Source organism: Alnus glutinosa, chromosome 1 (genome assembly GCF_958979055.1).
Source record: "Alnus glutinosa chromosome 1, dhAlnGlut1.1, whole genome shotgun sequence".
NCBI lineage: Eukaryota > Viridiplantae > Streptophyta > Magnoliopsida > Fagales > Betulaceae > Alnus > Alnus glutinosa.
This window is the reverse complement of record NC_084886.1, coordinates 16,842,546-16,861,317: the sequence shown is the minus strand read 5'-3', so window position 1 is coordinate 16,861,317 and position 18,772 is coordinate 16,842,546. Positions and strand designations below refer to the sequence as shown.

The following is an 18,772-nucleotide window of genomic DNA, read 5'->3' as shown; positions in this document are numbered from 1 at the left end:
TCCGTACCCATCGAACATTCATTATAATTGACTGAACGTTCGACCCTTGCTAGTCGAACGCCCGACCTATATAATGCACGTTCGACAATGACCATAAATGATTTATTAGGGTTTTAGTGATATATTATAATCCCTAAAGCGTTTATTAGGATTTTACGTGCATAGGTTGGAACTCTCATTGTTATGTTTAATATTAGGATTTGTTTCGCACTACTGGAAGTTCATGATGTCTGAGTTTGTGGATGAGCGATTGAGATAGGTACATACTTACAAAACTGGTTTTACTAACGTGTGATATGTCAACGGATTGAACATGCTTTACATTTCAAAATGATATGTCCTAAGCCTACTGACTTTATAAGATGTTTAGATAACTTCAAATAGATAAATGTCTATATATGATTTTCTTAAAGTAAATGAACAATATTTGCATCGTATGGCATGGTACACTGGTATGTGCGCTATTACGACCATGAGCCAACTATTATGTGGGTTTGATCATATGGCTAGATATATTTAATTTTATGTTTGACATTGGATCCAATGGGATGGGGTCACGGTTACAGCTTTGCTAGTAGCATAGGCCACCTGAGGTCGGACTCGATCGAGCTGCTAGCATGTGACATTATGCGGCAATATCCGGGGCACGGGTATTGTCTACAGGTCTCTCGGGACAGCATAAACCCTACCAAAAATAAGAGTTTAGATAGACCATATGGAGGATAGTTATAATTAAATGAATATATACGTATATATAGAGCACGATTTTCCTATCTTAAATTATCAGTGATTGTTACTGGAATTATGTCTTATCACTTCCTGAAAATAAAACTACATTTTTATGGGATAATAAAAGAGGCAATATACATTGCATTTGTGAAAACTCATGTTTAATATTCTGAGATTATGTACTGTCAACTAATGCTCGGTGCATAATTGGTTTTGAAATAATTTGCTTACTAAGTCGTAGACTTACGCTGTTATTTCTCTTCCATTTTGAAACACCTTAGTGTTTTGCAAATTAGCAGGTTTTCGGAGGTAGAGTAAAAAGTTCACTAAGATGAAGATGCCAAATGAATGGCTCGTTTGACAGGTTGGGTTAGTTGTAGTTGTAAAGTCTATTTGGAGGCTCTGAGTATGTAATTAATTATACTTGATTTTGTTTTAAAGGTTTGTTGTTGCTCAGATCAATTTATGTCACTTTTCGCTTTAGTATACTCTGATTATTAGTATAGACTATAGTGTAGTGAAATCAACTAGTTACCAGTTAATTGGTTGATGACACTACAAGTAACACTAAAAATTAAGTAAATATAATTATTTAATTTTGGGGCGTTATACTAAGGTAATGGGATGACAGATGCGTTTTGTGTTAGATTAACACTCTATTCTATCCTTTTTGTATATCATTTGATTGATGACATTGTGTCGTCTGTAGAATTTTTGTATAGCCATTATTTTGTCATGTACATGATATTATGTAAAAGCTCTAACGGTATAGCTAGAAGTAATTGTCAACTCTGTGTCTTATGTGAGGAATAATAAATAGATGTTTCCGCTGCATGTTAGTGATCTCTGATAAAACATAATGTTTATATTCATTGTTATGAGATCGTATGGTATAGGTTATTCTGATGACTTGGCTCCTATTACTACAGTAGTGAGGTTCAGGTCACCATAGTATATGCACTCAAGTATGAAACTATTAGAAAGTTTTGGTCTATTTAACAATTTTGGCCACCCTAAAATCATTTAAAATGTTAATTTTGTTTATTGGGGAGGTAATATTAGTATTTGTAGTTCAATATTTAACAATTGTTTCTTCAATGTTGATGCCTATTATTGTATATTGGAATATTTGGGCATAAGAAAGTTCATTTAGCTTATAGCTTAACTATTCCTCTTCTAATTTTCACGCTTCTTTTTAATGTTGACATTATAATTTATCTTTTATAAAAAATAAAAAATCTTCTTTACGAAAACGTCATAGAAAAGAATTGCAAAATATAGATAATAAAAAAGAAAGAAAAGAAAGCTTATAGAAGAATTCATTAAATTCAAACAACTATTGATTTCTACCCTATGGTGATGGTTGGGTAGATCGAATTAAACCAACATTAAATAATAATAATAAAAATAAAAACAAAAATAAAAATTAAGAAAAAAAAAAATCATAAAATGATACTTGTTACCGATTTAGCCACCTTAAAACCATTGTATATATTAATTTTTTTTTTTCAAAGTACTTTTTATTAACCCTCAGCTATTGAACATATATGCAGTATCCAAGTATGAAACTGGTGAAACGTTTTGGCCAATTTAATTATCTTAGCCACCCTAAAACCATTTAAAATGTTAATTTTTGGTTATTAGGGAGGTAATGTTATTATTTTTAGTGCATTATTATGTTTAACAATTTTTTTCTTTAGGGCTGATGTTTATTATTGTCATTGAAATATTATAATTTAATTTCAAAAATCTTTTTGCGAAAGCTTCTTAGAAAAGAATGCCAAAAAATAGAAATAATAATAATGAAAAAGGGAAAAAAAAAAAAAGTTTATGAGGGAATAAATTAGATTTAAAAAAAAAAAAAAAAAAGTTGATTTTCTACACTATGATGATAGTTGGGTGGATCGAATTAAATGCCATACCTATCAATGTAAGCATTTAAGCCCAACAAGCAATAAATCTCCTATAATAGTTCCTATTGGACCCAACACCATACAACAAAATACAGTCATAAAATGTTACTTATCATAAATTTAATCTCCCTTAAACCATTTTATATATTAAGTTTTGGTTCTTTTTAAACCTACTTTTTAGTAACTATTGTTAGAGAAATATTTAAAAAGCTATTAAACGTATATAGACCAAAGTATAAAATTGTCGAAACTCTTGGGTCATTTAACAATTTTAGCCACCCTCAAACCATTTAAAATGTTAAATTTTGGTTGGTGGGAGTTAATACTATTATTTTAAGTGCACTATATATTTAAAAATAATAATAATTCTTTAGAATTGATTCCTATTATTGTCATTGCAATATTTGGGCTTAAGAATGTTCCTAATTCCTATAGCTTCCAGCTTAACTGTTCATCATCCAACATGTTATTGTGAAGCAATTAAATCTATTTGATGCATTTGTTTTGGTTAGAGGTTATAAATAATGAATTGGAATAAATTATGTCTAACCATATTTGAAACTCATTGAGTTACCTCCTTCAACCAAATCACTTGGTTGTAACTAGATGTATAAGAAGAAGCTTAAACCGGATGATATGATAGATAAGTACAAGGCAAGCTTGATAGCTAAAAGCTATAAGCAAAGGTCAAATGATGATTATTTAGTACTTGTTCTCTGTTTACTATAATTACATATATAAAATGTTATTTGCCATTACTTCTATTATAAATTTGTTGTACATCAAATGGATGTCAAAGTTGTTTTTCTAAATGGTGAAGAGATTTATATGGAGCAGCACAATGGGCTTATAATCCTTGTTCAAGAACACACAAGTGTTCAAATTAGTGAAATCCTTGTAAGATTAAAGCAAGCTCCTAAACAATGGCATAAAAGTTTGACAAGGTGGTGTTGTCTAATGCATATTTGATTAATAGTGCAAGTAAATGCATAGCATGTTTTTACAATAATGAATGTGTCATTATTTGTTTATATATATTGGTGACTAGCTTGTTTATTTTATAAACTAGCATTGATATTGTGCATGAAACTAAAAGATCTCTTGCGTATAATGTTGATATAAAATAAATGGGTAGAACTAATGTCATATTGGACATTAAAGTTCTTAAAAATAATGATTGCATTATTTTATCTCAGACATATCATGTTGAAAAGATGCTTAAAAGATTTGAACACTTTGATTATTTGTCCATGTTTACACCATATGATTCAAAATACATTTGGTAAAGAATCACGATGATAATGTTATGCAAGAAAAAATATGCACAATTCATTGATAGCTTGATATTTTGACAAAATGTACACGCCCTGATATTGCATATGTTGTTGGCATGTTGAGTAGATATACTCTTAATCCTAACGTTGAGCATTGGGATGCTATCTCAAAATTGTTGAGATACTTAAAGAGCACAATTAATTTGATTTGTCATATTGTGATGCTAACTGAATTTCTGATCATTCAGATGATCTAAAGTCTATATGTGACTTTATGTGTTTACTCTGGCTGTATGGACTATCTCTTGGAGGTCCTCAAAACAGACTTACATAGCAAGGTTTACTATGGAGTCAGAATTAGTTGCCTTGGAGAAGGCAGGAACTGAAGATGAATGGCTAAGGAACTTATTAATCAATTGATTTGCCTTTATATGCTAATTCAATTCCATTTGTGTTTTGATTGTGATTGACAGGCTGCCATAGCTCGAGCAAGGAGCAAGATCTGTCATGAGAAAAGTGCACAATATTGTGAGGCAGCTTATTGAAACCGGTATAATGTCCATGGACTTTGTGAGGTCAAAAAGGAATTTGCAAATCCTTTGACCAAGCCACTAGCAAGAAGGCTGGTGAGTAAAGCATCGAGGGGGATAGGACTAATACCCAAATTATGACATTGTGATTGATACCCAACCTCTGTGATTGGAGATCCCATGAATGAGGTTTAATGGGAAACGAAGTCACAAGTGATCATGTTGAGGTACTGTCATTCTATGTTTATCCATTATCTTGTTGAGAAGATAGTGATGAGTCCATCCCTATGGTGTAAGACAGTACAAGATGCAGAGTGATTAAGGATGAGTTTAAAAGCTCTTAATGGATCCATAGTCCCTACGTGTTGGGATGGGGTGTTCCCTGCACACATTCTTGATAGATGCCACCTATGTGAGTGTGGAGGTGGTGCCGCCTCCTATGAGACTAGGGTAGGTCTCTAGAGCACTCATGAAACCCAGGGGCGCATGGCCTGTATAAGGCGCCAACCCACTATAGAACAACCCAATTTTTTGGAGAAAGTTATGTGGGTGATAAGTTTGGTCAACTTGTGAATTTGGTTAAAAGAGTTTAACTCTACCACGATTCATTAAGTTCTTACTTATTTATCCTAGGTGTGGTTAAAATCTTCGGATACCACATTGATGCATACTTTCAATCTCCTTATATTATAGTGATTGTAACACGTGGGGGATTGTTGTATTTGTTACAAACATTATTTCTTTTTTGAAGTATTTAAAACATATTGCCGTTTCTCAAAATGTTTATGAGTTTTATGAAAAAGAAAAATCAGTTTTAATAAATTTGGTCTTAAAGTATTTTGACCGTTTATTTTTTTCTTTATAAAGAATTATGATGGTTAGTCATAAAATCTCAAAATCTAACCGTTGGGTGTTTACAAATCATTAAATCTTGCTTTAACCATTTGGTCATTAAGATGCATTAACATTTTAAAACGGTTTTTTACTATTAATATTTTAAACGTTTTTTAACCATTGGTGATTAAAACTTTTGTCTGGTCATTAAAGAGAAAAAAAAAACTGATGCTCATTTTGTTGGTCATCAAATAATTTTAACCGTGGTTTTGGTGGCTTTAAGAAGAAGGAAAAAATTGATGGTCAATTTTTCATATATATATGTATATTAAGTTCCTGATGAGAATGTAAAATGTTATATTTTTCCCCTTAATATTTAATCTCTTATACTTATTTAATGCCTAAATGTACTAATTATTCTTATATTTTGATTTAGGATACAAATTGAGGCATTAAATGCAAAACAAAGCTAATTGGGCGATTTTGGACAGATTTGACATCAGTTTGTAATCTGGGCATAACTCTCTCATAAAAGCTCCGATTGAGATGATTCAAGATGCTATGGAACACCAAGAAAAAGATCTACAACTTTTATGTTTTGCGTTTTGAGAGATACCGGATTAATCAAGGTCGAAATCGGGCTTGAAGTTGACGTTCTGATGCGGTTTAATTGCGGAATTTTTCAGATATGGAAATTTCTTTACTTTGAGACTTTTCATAATCATCCAGTCAATTCCAGCCAAGCCAAGCAATAAATACAAAGTCAAGCAAAAGGAAGAAAAGGAAGGAAAAGATGCGTAGAGGATCAAGAAAATAAAGAAGAGATTTGTGGGGACCACGTGAAGAAGACAACATGAAAGGAGCATCTCTTTTCATGACAAGACAAATTGATTTTCTCTCCATACTTGGCTGATTTGTGGGGACTTAAACAAAGAAAGAATCGAGAAAGCATATGGCAACAAAAGTCCCCATTGAAAACATCACCTTCCTAGTTATCCTAGCCTTTATTTTATGTTTAATATTTTCCTTAATTAGTAGATTTGTGTATTGTTATTTTATGATAGTATTTACAATATCTTTCTTTAGGAGATTTCCTAGGTTTCTAGCATATGGGATGAAACATGTATAAAAGGGGGGAACCATTACACACACCACACACCTTCTAACACACATCATCTATCTTCCATCTTCTCCCCTCTTCTCTAACTTCTTTGAGTCATGGCCCTGCGTGGCTAAACTTTCATAATTGGTCGAAGGAAACGGAAGCCTCGGAATCAATAAAACTGTGAGATTTAATTTGTTTTTATTGTTCGATTTATGCTTTGAGTATCAGATGTTCTTCTATACTTATTTTCATGATTGTCTCGTTTAATTGCTAGGAGTACTACTAGTTTATTATTCGTTGCAATCTATTGCTAGGTTGGATATCAAATCCGTAATTGTTTGATCCCTCCAATCTGTGAAGTAACTAAGATTTAATGATTTGCTGCTTCTCAGTGATTATTAAATCTTAGGAAGAACATCCGACGAAATTAAATGCAACCGCTTGTGCTTGTGTTGTTTCGCTTCATCGATATCTCTAATTCTTAAGGCTGCTACTAGATTAAACCTATAGCGCTTGTCTTAGGTTGTTTAGTAGTTAGGGTTAATTAGAGCGCTTGTCTTCTAATTAACTACGACTAAGGAGAGATAGGAAAATAGTTCCAACGGTGAATATTCAAGCATGAATTGATATATATTTGCATCGATGATCAGTTGCCAGATTCCGATGGTGGAAGTTGACTTAGACCAATGTTTTCTTACTTGATTAATATTTTAAATTGTTTCTTTGTTATTTTTCTTAAAATTATTTTCATACTCAAAACCCCCCCCATCCTTGTTCACGTAGCATAAAACTCGGCTAATTTATATATACTCTCCGTGGGATCGACCCTTACTTCCACTGCTATATATATATTTTCACAAGTAAGGTTTTATTTTTGGGTGCCTGCGACAGCACACCAGTTCCCAATGAGCATTTGAACACTGACTTCTTCTTTGGCTTCCAACATATTTTTCAACGTGTAGTTTATTCCAAAAGTGAATTTGTCTTAAGCCAAGAAGCTATTTGTTATATTAATATTTTTTCTACAAGAAAAAATATTATGAAGTCCCTCATCCACTTTGATCAAAGGGTTGTTCTATTTGATCTTCGTTCTTGGAAGTATGTCCTTAACGAAAATAGATGCTATAGTTTAATCCTGAGAGGTTGTGTGTCAAAAGATCCGATCACACCAAGTTATACACTCCGGGAGGCACGAATCAACCTTTAAGGACAACGCTCTTACGTGATTCTATAGCATTGTGAGATATTTCCTTAATTTAATTTTAATCTCTTGTACAATATTTATTTTTTTTGTATTATTATTATTATTATTATTATTATTATTATTATTATTTCGGATCAATATGCATGGTCTAGTATCAACAATAATTTTTCAATCAATTATTTGTTTAACAATTATTTATTTAATTGTTAATTTTCATATTAATATTATTTTATTTCAATAAGAACTTTGTGCACCATCCAAAATTATTTCCAACAATTTTTACTTATATAAAAGCTTATCCTATAGATCCATTGGCAAACAAATTAATTTGATTTATCTGTTTCTTTTCCTGATCCTCCAGGTTCAATGTCTTGGCTAATAAGTCATGTATAGCTTTTTTAATCCTTAGTCGCTCAAATTAAAGCAACATTAAATCACAAAATAACAATTTCAGCTGCCACAATTTTACCATACCAATTATCACGATTTTAACACTACAAAAATTTAACTTGTCATGATTTTAGGCACCCTAGATTTTATTTCTCAAGATTTATGATTTTATATATATTATATAGAATGCTCAATTTAATTTTAATATATGCAACGACCCAAGGTAAAGGCCTGATTCAATTTTTGAAATATGTTACTTCTCACAATTTTAACATTACAAAATTCACTTCTCAAGATTTTAGGAACCCTAGAGCCTAGATTTCATATCTCAAGGTTTTTGCTATTATATATATAGAATACCCAACTCAATTTTTAATATATGCGACCCAAGTTAAAAGCCCGATCCAATTTTAAATATGCCATTGTCTCAATTTCAAATTCTCACTTGTTACAATTCTAAACTATATTCTCGAAGGCTTATGCTATTATATATGATATATGATACGAAATCCAAACCTAAAGTGGAATGAAAAAATATTTCTACAATTCTTTACCAAGATGTTTCATCAAAAGTGTTTTTGAAATTTAATTATAATAAAAAAATTCAAAGTTCTTTCAAACGATGGTATGAAATACGAGATCGTTTTGGGTTAGTCATAACTTTTGGAGTAATCCCCAATTTAAACTTGTGTTAAAAAAATCCTTAATTAAGGCTTAAAGATTAATAAATAATAAGAGGGAAGGTTTGGCGTGGAATTTTTTATTATTATTTAAAAAAAAAAAAAAAAAAAAAAAAAAGAAAAAAAAAAGGGTAGGGGATATGAAATGACATGCACTTTGACAATTGTGGACTTTGGGTGATCAATAGCTACCAGAGGGTACGTGACTGATAGACCATTAGACCCTAGTGATCGAACACTCCTAGTGAGTGATCTATTAGTGTACGTGGCACAAAAACTCTAGATTGATTGGTCGGTGTTAGATAGTTTAATATTTGCGATTTAAATACATCCCAGACATGTGGGGAGGCAAGGTGGATAGCTTATTTAATTAAGGCCCCTCATGACAACACTAGCTACCAAATTAACCCAACATGGAAAAACCAAAACTTGCTTCCGATCGATTTACAGGGAAATATATTTTCATTTCGCTTTTAAAATAAAGACTACAGTACTAGTACTACTTGCTTCCGATTTACAGTACTACTTGCTTCCGATTTACATATATGGAGGATGGAGCTATATGGTTTTATTCGTGGGTTCTAATTAATAAGCAAGATCTGAGTCTACACAAGGGTTCCACCGCCGTTCATGTACTCAGTAAAGGCAAGTGCAACCAAACCCAACATGGCAAACCTCCCATTCCACATCTCAGCATCTGAAGTCATAAACCCATCTGACTTGGACTCCACGCTGACCCCTTTGAGCAAAGGAATCAGAGATGCAAATGTTAGCAAAATGGTAGTTCCTAGGAACCATGGGATCCCACCGTTGGATATCTGGACAGACAAATCCTGTCCCCTGTATAGCTCTACCGCCATCGCGGCAACGAAGCCGACCATGGCTAGCCTGCCGTTGATCCTCTCCGGTACGGGCCCACCAAATGCGAACAGGTCAGAGAACTTGGTGCTCACCTGTTGATAGCCAAACACGTACGTACGTATGTTGTCAAAATGCATGTAACAACGGTAGGATCGTATATAGTGCTATTTCTTGGGATAAAGGTCATGACTACGTACCTTAAGTGGCTGTTGTTTAATAACAGGTGTTGGCTGCTCTTTCTGGTCTTCCTGTAAGCCAAGAAAACGGACTGTTAGGGTCATTTCTTACTTATAGATAAGATAATAAGCTGTAATATTTAACCTGAGAAAAATAAGAGAGAAAGCTTGAGATTTTACGTACCTTTGACATGGACCGCACTCGCACGCTAGAATTCCTTGGCAAGCGTGGCACATAAGAGCTGGGAAGAAACTGGTTCACCCTAGTAGACCCATTGGCCAGACGGGTCAGAGGGCTGGCCAAGATGGATTGCATTACAGCCGAAGTAGTCATCGCGAATGCTTTGAACTTTGAAGAATCAGGAAGCAGGCTAGGGAATACTAAATTAATGCAGCGTAGAAATGTGAGTGTCAAACTTGCAATTCCATAGGAGTTGGGCAGTGTATATATAGTGTGTGCATGAGGGCAGCTGGCGGTGGCCGGATATTTAGGATCCCCATTCCACACGTCTTCCATATATATTTTTTTCAAAAGCTCATTGGGTCACGTGGGTTCGTTTGTCCACACGTGATGGTGTAAGCGGCGTGGCCCTCACAAGCACCGCTGCATTTCACTGGTGAGTTTGCGGCCAAAACCGTTCCAGGCTTTCTGTTTTAATTTCTATAAGGACTAGTACATTCCAAATTTTACGTACCCCTCACAAATTGTGCCACGTTACGTACGTTGATTTTTGCCATATGTGTCTGTTTAATTATGTTTGGAAGGATGGAATTAAACCAACATTAAATTTAAATAAGGGTCGATTTTTGCCATCTATAGATCGATATATGTTTGGGTGGATCAAATTAAATTAGACGAATATTGAATGACAAAAAATAGTCATAAAATGCTACTTTTGTCATATACCCTAAAACTATTTTATATTTTAAATTTAATTTGGTTCTTTGAAAGACTTTGTCTCCTTAATTTTATGATATCCTCTGATCAAGTTGTCGTTGTTTAACAGAGAACACCAAAGTAGTTTTGAAGTGTAGATAACATTTTATTCTTATCTCTTTGTAAGTTTTATCTCCTACTCCAATTCCAAATCGTGTAAGCTAGTGTTTAGCATGTATTATATGACTCTGTAATCTCTATATATAGAAGTGAATACATAAATTAGAATTATTCCCCAATTTTATTCTTCTATTTTCTTTCACTCTTTCCATATTTTATTCTCCTAATACTATTCTAGTCCTACATATCGAGATCCAATGGTGAATTTAAAAAAGAGATGGATGGGAGATGAAGGAATAACTGGTCTCCATATATGATTCAGCGATATGATTTGATTTGTATTTATTTATTTCCTTATTTGATCCGGATATTAATAACACTTGACCTAGCTATTTATCTTAGGATACCAAAAATATCTAATTTGATTTAGATTTTCAATATATTTTGATTTGTACTTATATATTATATATTATATAAACATTGTAGCCATACATTAAAGGGACACTTGTTAACATTTTAACCTGACACTTATCGCAATTCTACTATATATATAAATTAATTATTCCTCAATATGACTTGATTTATATTTATTTGTTCTATTATTTGATTTGGACATTAATAAACACTTGACCTATTAAAACTAAGTAAAGACGCATAAAGGATTATTACTTCAGGACTCTAGCCAGTGCAAAAGTCTACAAATCCATATTTCATGACATTTCGCTAATTGCAACGTTTACCTAGCTAGTCAAGATACGTTGTAAAGAGAAGAGTGGAAAGTTGGATCAAATTTTCATATAGATGTGGCCCCACCATGTGAATTTATCTCATTTTTCCTTAAGTCTCTCAACTCTTTTGCCCGATTCTTAATGGGTAAGACCATTTTGGAGATATTGGAATTAGGGGTGGGCATCGGTTTGGTAGGTGGTTAAGTTGGTTAATTGGTCGGTCAACCGATGCAGTTGATGAATTTATTTCGGTTAAGCGGTTAAGAGGCGGTCGGTTAAGTTGGTAAAGCGGTTAATAGGTTGTCGGTTAAGTCAATTAAATCGGTTAACATGGGTAACGAAACGACGTCGTTTTGATTTTTTTAAAGGAAAAAAAATAAAAAATAAAAAATAAAAAATAAAAAATAAAAAATAAAAAATAAAAAATCAAACGTTTCGTTCTTACTAAAATGATGTCGTTTCGTTTTATGTCTGTTCGGTTAATCGGTCCGAATAAAAGGCGGTTCGGTTCGGTTACCGAACCAATTTTTGGAATAAAATTGTATACCGACTACCAAACCGAAAATTAGTCAGTAGGCGATCGATGACGATTCAGTTCAGTTCGGTAAGCGGTCTTTAGGCGGTAGGCGGATAATTTGTCCACCCCTAATTGGAACTTGGAAAGGTTCTTAAACCATTTCTAAGTTTTGGGTTGAAGATTCTTGGGTTGGATCTTCAATTTTTACTGTTCATCCAAGGTAAAAAGCCTAAACCTTAGATTTTCTACATGTTGGGTTAAATTTTTCCTACAGATCTTCTCACAAACAAACTATTTTGATTTAGAGACGTGTTTTGTGTTATTCTCTTGCCCATTTATTGCATATTTCTTTTGCAAATTCATCATTAAATATGTTGAAACCCACATGTGGTCCCACCAATTCAATGATGGATTTGCACATCTCTTGTACGGAGATAGATAAGAGATGTGAAAGAGAATGAAACCAAACATTTCTCTTTAATTTATTTGTTTGTTTTTTTGATTTCCCAATTTCAATGTCTAGACTAATAAGTCTAAGTCAAGTATAACTTTTTTTAATCATTGGTACTATATCAAATTAAAGCAACATTAAATCACATAATAACAATTTCACTTGTCACAATTTTACTATGCCAACTGTCACAAATTTAACACTACTGATATTTCACTTGTCATAATTTTAGGCACCCTAGATTTTCTTTCTCATGATTTCTGTTATTATATATATTATATAGAATGCTCAATTCAATTTTAAATATATACAACAACCCAAGGTAAAGGCCCAATTTAGTTTGAAATATGCCACTTGTTACAATTTTAAGACTACTGAAATTCCATTTGTCAAAATGTTAGGAACCCTAGATTTAATTTCTCAAGGTTTCTAATATTATATTGTATAGAATATCCCATTCAATTATACATATACGTGACCCAATTTAAAAGTCCTATTCAATTTTAAATGTCATTGTCACAATTTTAAATTCTCACTTGTCACAATTCTAAGCTATACTGTTGAAGCCTTATGCTATGATATATGATATATGATATATGATATGATATCCAAACCTAAAGCGGAATGAAAAATAAAAAAATAAAAAAAAATCTACAATTCTTTTCCAAGATGTTTCGTCAAAAATAATTTTAAAATTTAATTATAATGAAAATATTCAAAGGTTTTTCAAACGATGGTATCAAATATGAGACATTTTTGGGTTAGTCATTGCTTTTGGAGTAATACACCGATTTAAAATTGTTTTAAGAAATCCTTAATTAATTAGGCTTATTGATTAATAAGGGATAAGGATTTGCGTGAAAATTAGACGAAAAATAATAATAATAATAATAATAATAATAATAATAATAATAATAGATGCATGGGAGGGTCTGTAATGACACTTGGACAATTGTGGACTTTGGTGGTGAGTGAACGATTAGTGTACGTGGCACAAAAACCCTAGATTGATATTTGATCGGTGTTAGATAGTTTGCGATTTAAATACATCCAAGACGTGTGGAGAGGAAAGGTGGATTGCTTATTTAAGGCCCCGGCCTTATGGCAACACTAGGGACCAAATTAACCCATCATGGCAAACCAACTTGCTTCCGATTTACAGGGAAATATATTTTCATTTAACTTAAAAAATAAAGACTACTTGCTTCCGATTTACAGCACTACTTAGCTTGCTTCCGATTTACATATATGGAACTATATATGGTTTTATTCGTGGGTTATAATTAAATTAAAAAGCAAAATCTGAGTCTACACAAGTGTTCCACCACCCTTCACGTACGTACTCAGTAATTAAAGGCGAGTGCAACCAAACCCAACATGGCGAACCTCCCATTCCACATCTCAGCATCTGAAGTCATAAACCCATCTAACTTGGACTCCACGCTGACCCCTTTGAGCAAAGGAATCAGAGATGCATGCAAGTGATAGCACAATGGTAGTTCCTAGGAAACATGGGATCGAGATTCCACCGTTGGATATCTGGACAGACAAATCCTGTCCCCTGGATAGCTCTACCAGCATCGCGGCCGGCAACGAAGCCGACCATGGATAGCCTGGCGTTGATCCTCTCCAGTGCGGGCCCACCGATCGAATGCGAACAGGTCAGAGAACTTGGTGCTCACCTGCTCATAGCAAAACATGTACGTACGTTGTCAAAATGCATGTAACACCGGTAGACAGTAGTTTGAGATGACACGGCCTTGACAAAGGAAATGGGACGCAAACGCTCCACATGTGCTTGGTTTTATAGCTTTCCCTGCCCCAAGAATTACAACACAAATGATGAAAATGACTCAAATTTTATTTTATTTTATTTTTATTTTTTTAAAAAAAGGGCATTCTAGATATATGTAGTTCCTTTTATCGTAATAAAAAAAAATTATTATTAAAAAAACATTATCAAACGAATTCATTTTTGTCTAAAAGTAGAAAAAAGAGTCGGAGAGGAGTACATGCAAGTGGTGCTCAATTATAGTTCTTTTTATAGTAGGGAAATACTTAAAATACTCGTTGTGCATAACAAGTACATTACCACAAAACACAATAAAATGGATCTAATGCACTTGTTATGCATCATGAATGCATGCATCATTTTCCTTTGTAGTATACAATGGCAACGGTTGGTTTAAACAACTGTCAAAGACGAAACTAGACATTGAAATGTGGGAGACCTAAGTGAAAAAAAAAGCATATAATTTAGAGGTAATTCATTTGCCTTTCTTAAAATGCTTTTTTATTATTTTTTTTTTCTTTCTAGATATTTCTTAAAATGTTAGTTAAATGATTTGTAGTGCATGTGTGACTTGTATTTCAACAAGTCTTCCCGTGGGCCCCACTCCTTTGTTGACTTGCTTGCTGTCCACACACGTGTGTACTGTGAGTTGGGCTTGGTGAAGCTTCCCGTAGAAGCTTGTGGAAAAAGGATAAGTTTTTGGATAAGTTTTTTTTTTTTGGTTGCCAAAACCTAGCAGCTTCATTAATTCGGACAGAGGGGTACAGGGGGTTATTCGGACCTTTGTGAGTGGTGTGCAGAAGAATCTTCATTTGGTCCTCTTACAATTGGTGTGCGAGAGAAGACAGGAAGAAGAGGACCCGTCCAGCAGCTTGAAGTTTTCGGCAGCTCATTGGAAGAGGAATAAGTCTCTTTTGTTTTCTCACTTGTAAAGGAGCTAAGAGAAGGTTTTTCTTTTGTATTTAGTTCACATTTGTTGTGTAAGAGTGAGATAAGAGTATACTGAGACTTTTGAGTTTGAATAATTGCTTTTTGCATTACATTTTGTACTTCATCCTTCTAATTGTGAATTTCTCATGGATCATATTTACTGGTTAGTAGAGGTAGGCTTATTAAATCAAACTACTTAAATCTTAGTGTTATTTGTGTTGTTATTTGCTATTTTATAACTTTTTTGTTTTTTGGTGTTCCTAAAATTTTAATCTGTCACAACGTGATTAAATTCGTTATTTCCTACCGATTTATTCTTTTGTACCAAACAAATAGTTGTTTAACATAATATCAGAACGATACTCATGAGTTCTATCTATCTTGGCCAAAAGAAAGAGCCAAAGCTTCCACGATCACATAATTAAGATGGTGCGCTTAAAGCACCGACCTTGTGTTATATTAGATTTGTAAACGTACTACACTTTGCACCAAAAGAAGGAACCATTTTTTTTGGGGACTTTTGACCGTTGTTATCTCTTGTATAAATTTCCATCGGGAAATGATTCTGGAATTATGCATTTGGGTGCTTGCTTGGCATGCAATATTACGTCTTGTTACCACGCTCACACGTAAGCTTTGTTTTACACACAAGACTCCTCCCCCTCTTAGAACCACGATTCTAAGAAGCCATTGTTCCCCCCAAAAAAAAAAAAATCTCTCAAATGATTCGTGTTTGGACAGTAACCAACCCATTAAACAATAAGATTTTAATCTCTTAATCATAGGAGATTAAGTGGTCAAACAGATGTAATGTTAACAGTCAATAACAAATGAAAAACGAATGCCTAGATTGAAAGATGAAAGTTGGAATCAAAAAGTATTATTTCTGGTGCAAGATATCAACTGAAAAGAAAAAAGCAAGAAACTAAGAACGAATGATCAGTTCTTGGTGTTCGTGCTTTTCTTAACCGCGTCAGCATTTTCCTTGATGCTTTGCTTAACCGCGTCAGCATTTTCATTGATGCTTTCCTTCGACTGTTCAGCCTTTTCCAGCCCACTGTCTTTGGCCTTTTGGGTATTGTCTCCGGCCGAGCCCCATGCATCTTGTGCTGTCTGCTTAGCCTTCTCGGTCACATCTTGGGCCGTTCCTGACACCGTGTCAGCCAAATCTTTTGTTTTCTGCGTTACCTACATTTGGCTCACAAAGAGTTGAGAACATTACTTGCAACAAATTAATTATATATATACATACGTACGAAATTAAGGATATGTTTTTTACATCTTCTGCAGTAGACAAAACCTTGTCGCTGACTGACTCGTAGCTCTTCTTCGCTTCATTTGCCCCTTGTTTTATTGCATCATTGGCCAATTTGGCCGGCGAAGCATCTTGATTTGAACTTGCCTATGACACATCGAAAACGTTAATTAATGTTAACTTTACATCCTCAGATTCATCATTTGCAAGCATTAGATATATTCATTATGTTTATGAAAGATAATCTCAATGTAAAAGCACTCCCATAAACCCATGCTGGGTAACCGAGTTGGCTTGAGGTATCTCTACGTACCTTAAATGGCTGTTGTTTAATAACAGGTGCTGGCTGCTCTTTCTGGTCTTCCTGTAAGCCAAGAAAACGGACTGTTAGGGTCATTTCTTACTTATAGTACTTATAGATAATTAGCTGTAATTAACCTGAGAAAATATAAGAGAGAAAGCTTGAGATATTACGTACCTTTGCCATGGACAGCACTAGCACGCTAGAATTCCTTGGCAAGCGTGGCACATAAGAACCGGGAAGAAACTGGTTTTTTACCCTAGTAGACCCATTGGCCACACGGGTCAGAGGGCTGGCCAAGGTGGATTGCATTACAGCCGAAGTAGTCATCGCGAATGCTTTGAACTTTGAAGAATCAGGAAGAGAATACTAAATTTATGCAGCGTAGAAATGTGAGTGTCAAACTTACAGTTCCATAGGAGTTGGGCTGTGTATATATAGTGTATGCATGAGGGCAGCTGGCACTGGCAGGCAGTCGGCAGATCAGCGCGCGGTGGATATTTAGGATCCCCATCCCACGCGTCTTCCATATATACATTTCCCATATTTTTTTCAAAAGCTCACTGGGTCACGTGGGTTCGTTTGTCCACTGATCGTGATGGTGTAAGCGGCGTGGCCCTCACAAGCACCGCTGCATTCCACTACTGGTGAGTTTGCGGCCAAAATCGTTCCAGGGTCTGTTTTAATTTCCTGTAAGGACTAGCGCTAGTACATTCCAAATTTTGGATTGATCCCCAAATTTTAGGTACCCCTCACAAATTGTGCCACGGTATGTTGATTATTGAATGACAAAAAATAGTCATAAAGGCTACTTGTCATATAGCCACCCTAAAACCATTTTATATTTTAAATTTTGGTTCTTTGAAAGACTTTTTTGTCTCCTTATCTCATATCCTCTCAAGCTGATGTTTAACACAACTACAGCAGTGGACACCAAATTAGTTTAGAAGGGTAGATAACATTCTTATCTCTTTGTAAGTTTTATCTCCTACTCCTACTCCTACTCGTGTAAGCTAGTGCATGTTTAGCTTGTATTATGACTCGATCTGTAATCTATATATAGAAGTGAATAAAGAAATTGGAATTATTCCCCATTTTTATTCTTAGTCTATTTTTTTCATTCTATCCATTTTTATTTTATTTTTTGAAAATCTATCCTTATTTTTTTTTTTTTCAAATCTACTTAATTCTATTTTTAGTCGTACAGATCCAGTGGTGAATTTAAAAAAGAGATTGATGGAGATGAAGGAATAATAGGTCTATATATAATTCATCAATATGGTTTGACTTGTATTTATTTATTTTCTTATTTGATATGGATATTAACAACACTTGACCTATTTATATTAGGATACCAAAATAATATATATATATATATATATATATATATATATATGTATATATATATATATATATATATATATATATATATATATATATATATATATATATTATTCCTCAATCTGACTTGATTTATATTTATTTGTTCTCTTATTTGATTTGGACATTAATAAACACTTGACCTATTAATATTAGGATATTAAAAAAAATCCTATTTGACTTAGATTTCTTATATATTTTGATTTATGCTTATGTATTATATATTATATAAGCATTGGAAGAATGTATTAAAGGGAAACTTTTCAATATTTTAGACTGCTACTTGTTATATTTATAAGCTTTTCTCTTCAAGCCTGCCGTACAAGATTATAATTATTCATGGTGTTAAAACTCAGGAGAGACGCATAAAGAATTATTACTTTAGGAATCTAGCTAGGAAAGAGGAAGATGTGATGGTTCCGACTTGGTAGAGGCAATTTATTATTTAAAATGAACGCGTGAAAAAAAAAAAAAAAAAAGAAATAAAGACCCAAGTCTATAGATCTTGACAACAAGGCTAAATACAAAAAACACCAAGTAACTTTTTATTTCACTTCAGAATAAATAGTAGATAGGTATATTTGTAAGTTATATAAAACAATATGTTCTTGTTTGGTAAGTAATTGGGTTGGAGAATATTTGTGTATTGTATAGTAAAAAGTGATTGATGTGATATAAAATTTAGAATATTTTATAAAAAAGTGAAAAAGTTTTATTTTGTAGTG

The 18,772-nt window shown here is 33.5% G+C and overlaps 2 protein-coding genes across 2 annotated transcripts; both read right to left on the bottom strand.

Annotated features, from left to right (window-relative positions):
- Positions 1-9,108: 9,108 nt before the first annotated feature.
- Positions 9,109-10,099, bottom strand: LOC133858807 (early light-induced protein, chloroplastic-like). Its single transcript, XM_062294265.1, has 3 exons — positions 9,881-10,099; positions 9,718-9,768; positions 9,109-9,612 (listed from the first exon to the last, which is right to left on the bottom strand). The coding sequence occupies exons 1-3, from the start codon at positions 10,028-10,030 to the stop codon at positions 9,265-9,267; spliced, it is 549 nt and encodes a 182-aa protein (XP_062150249.1). The 5' UTR covers positions 10,031-10,099; the 3' UTR covers positions 9,109-9,264.
- Positions 10,100-15,871: 5,772 nt separating this feature from the next.
- Positions 15,872-17,132, bottom strand: LOC133858617 (uncharacterized). The gene is made up of 4 exons (XM_062294093.1): positions 16,845-17,132; positions 16,680-16,730; positions 16,391-16,513; positions 15,872-16,299 (listed from the first exon to the last, which is right to left on the bottom strand). The coding sequence occupies exons 1-4, from the start codon at positions 16,995-16,997 to the stop codon at positions 16,051-16,053; spliced, it is 576 nt and encodes a 191-aa protein (XP_062150077.1). The 5' UTR covers positions 16,998-17,132; the 3' UTR covers positions 15,872-16,050.
- Between the last annotated feature and the right edge of the window lie 1,640 nt (positions 17,133-18,772).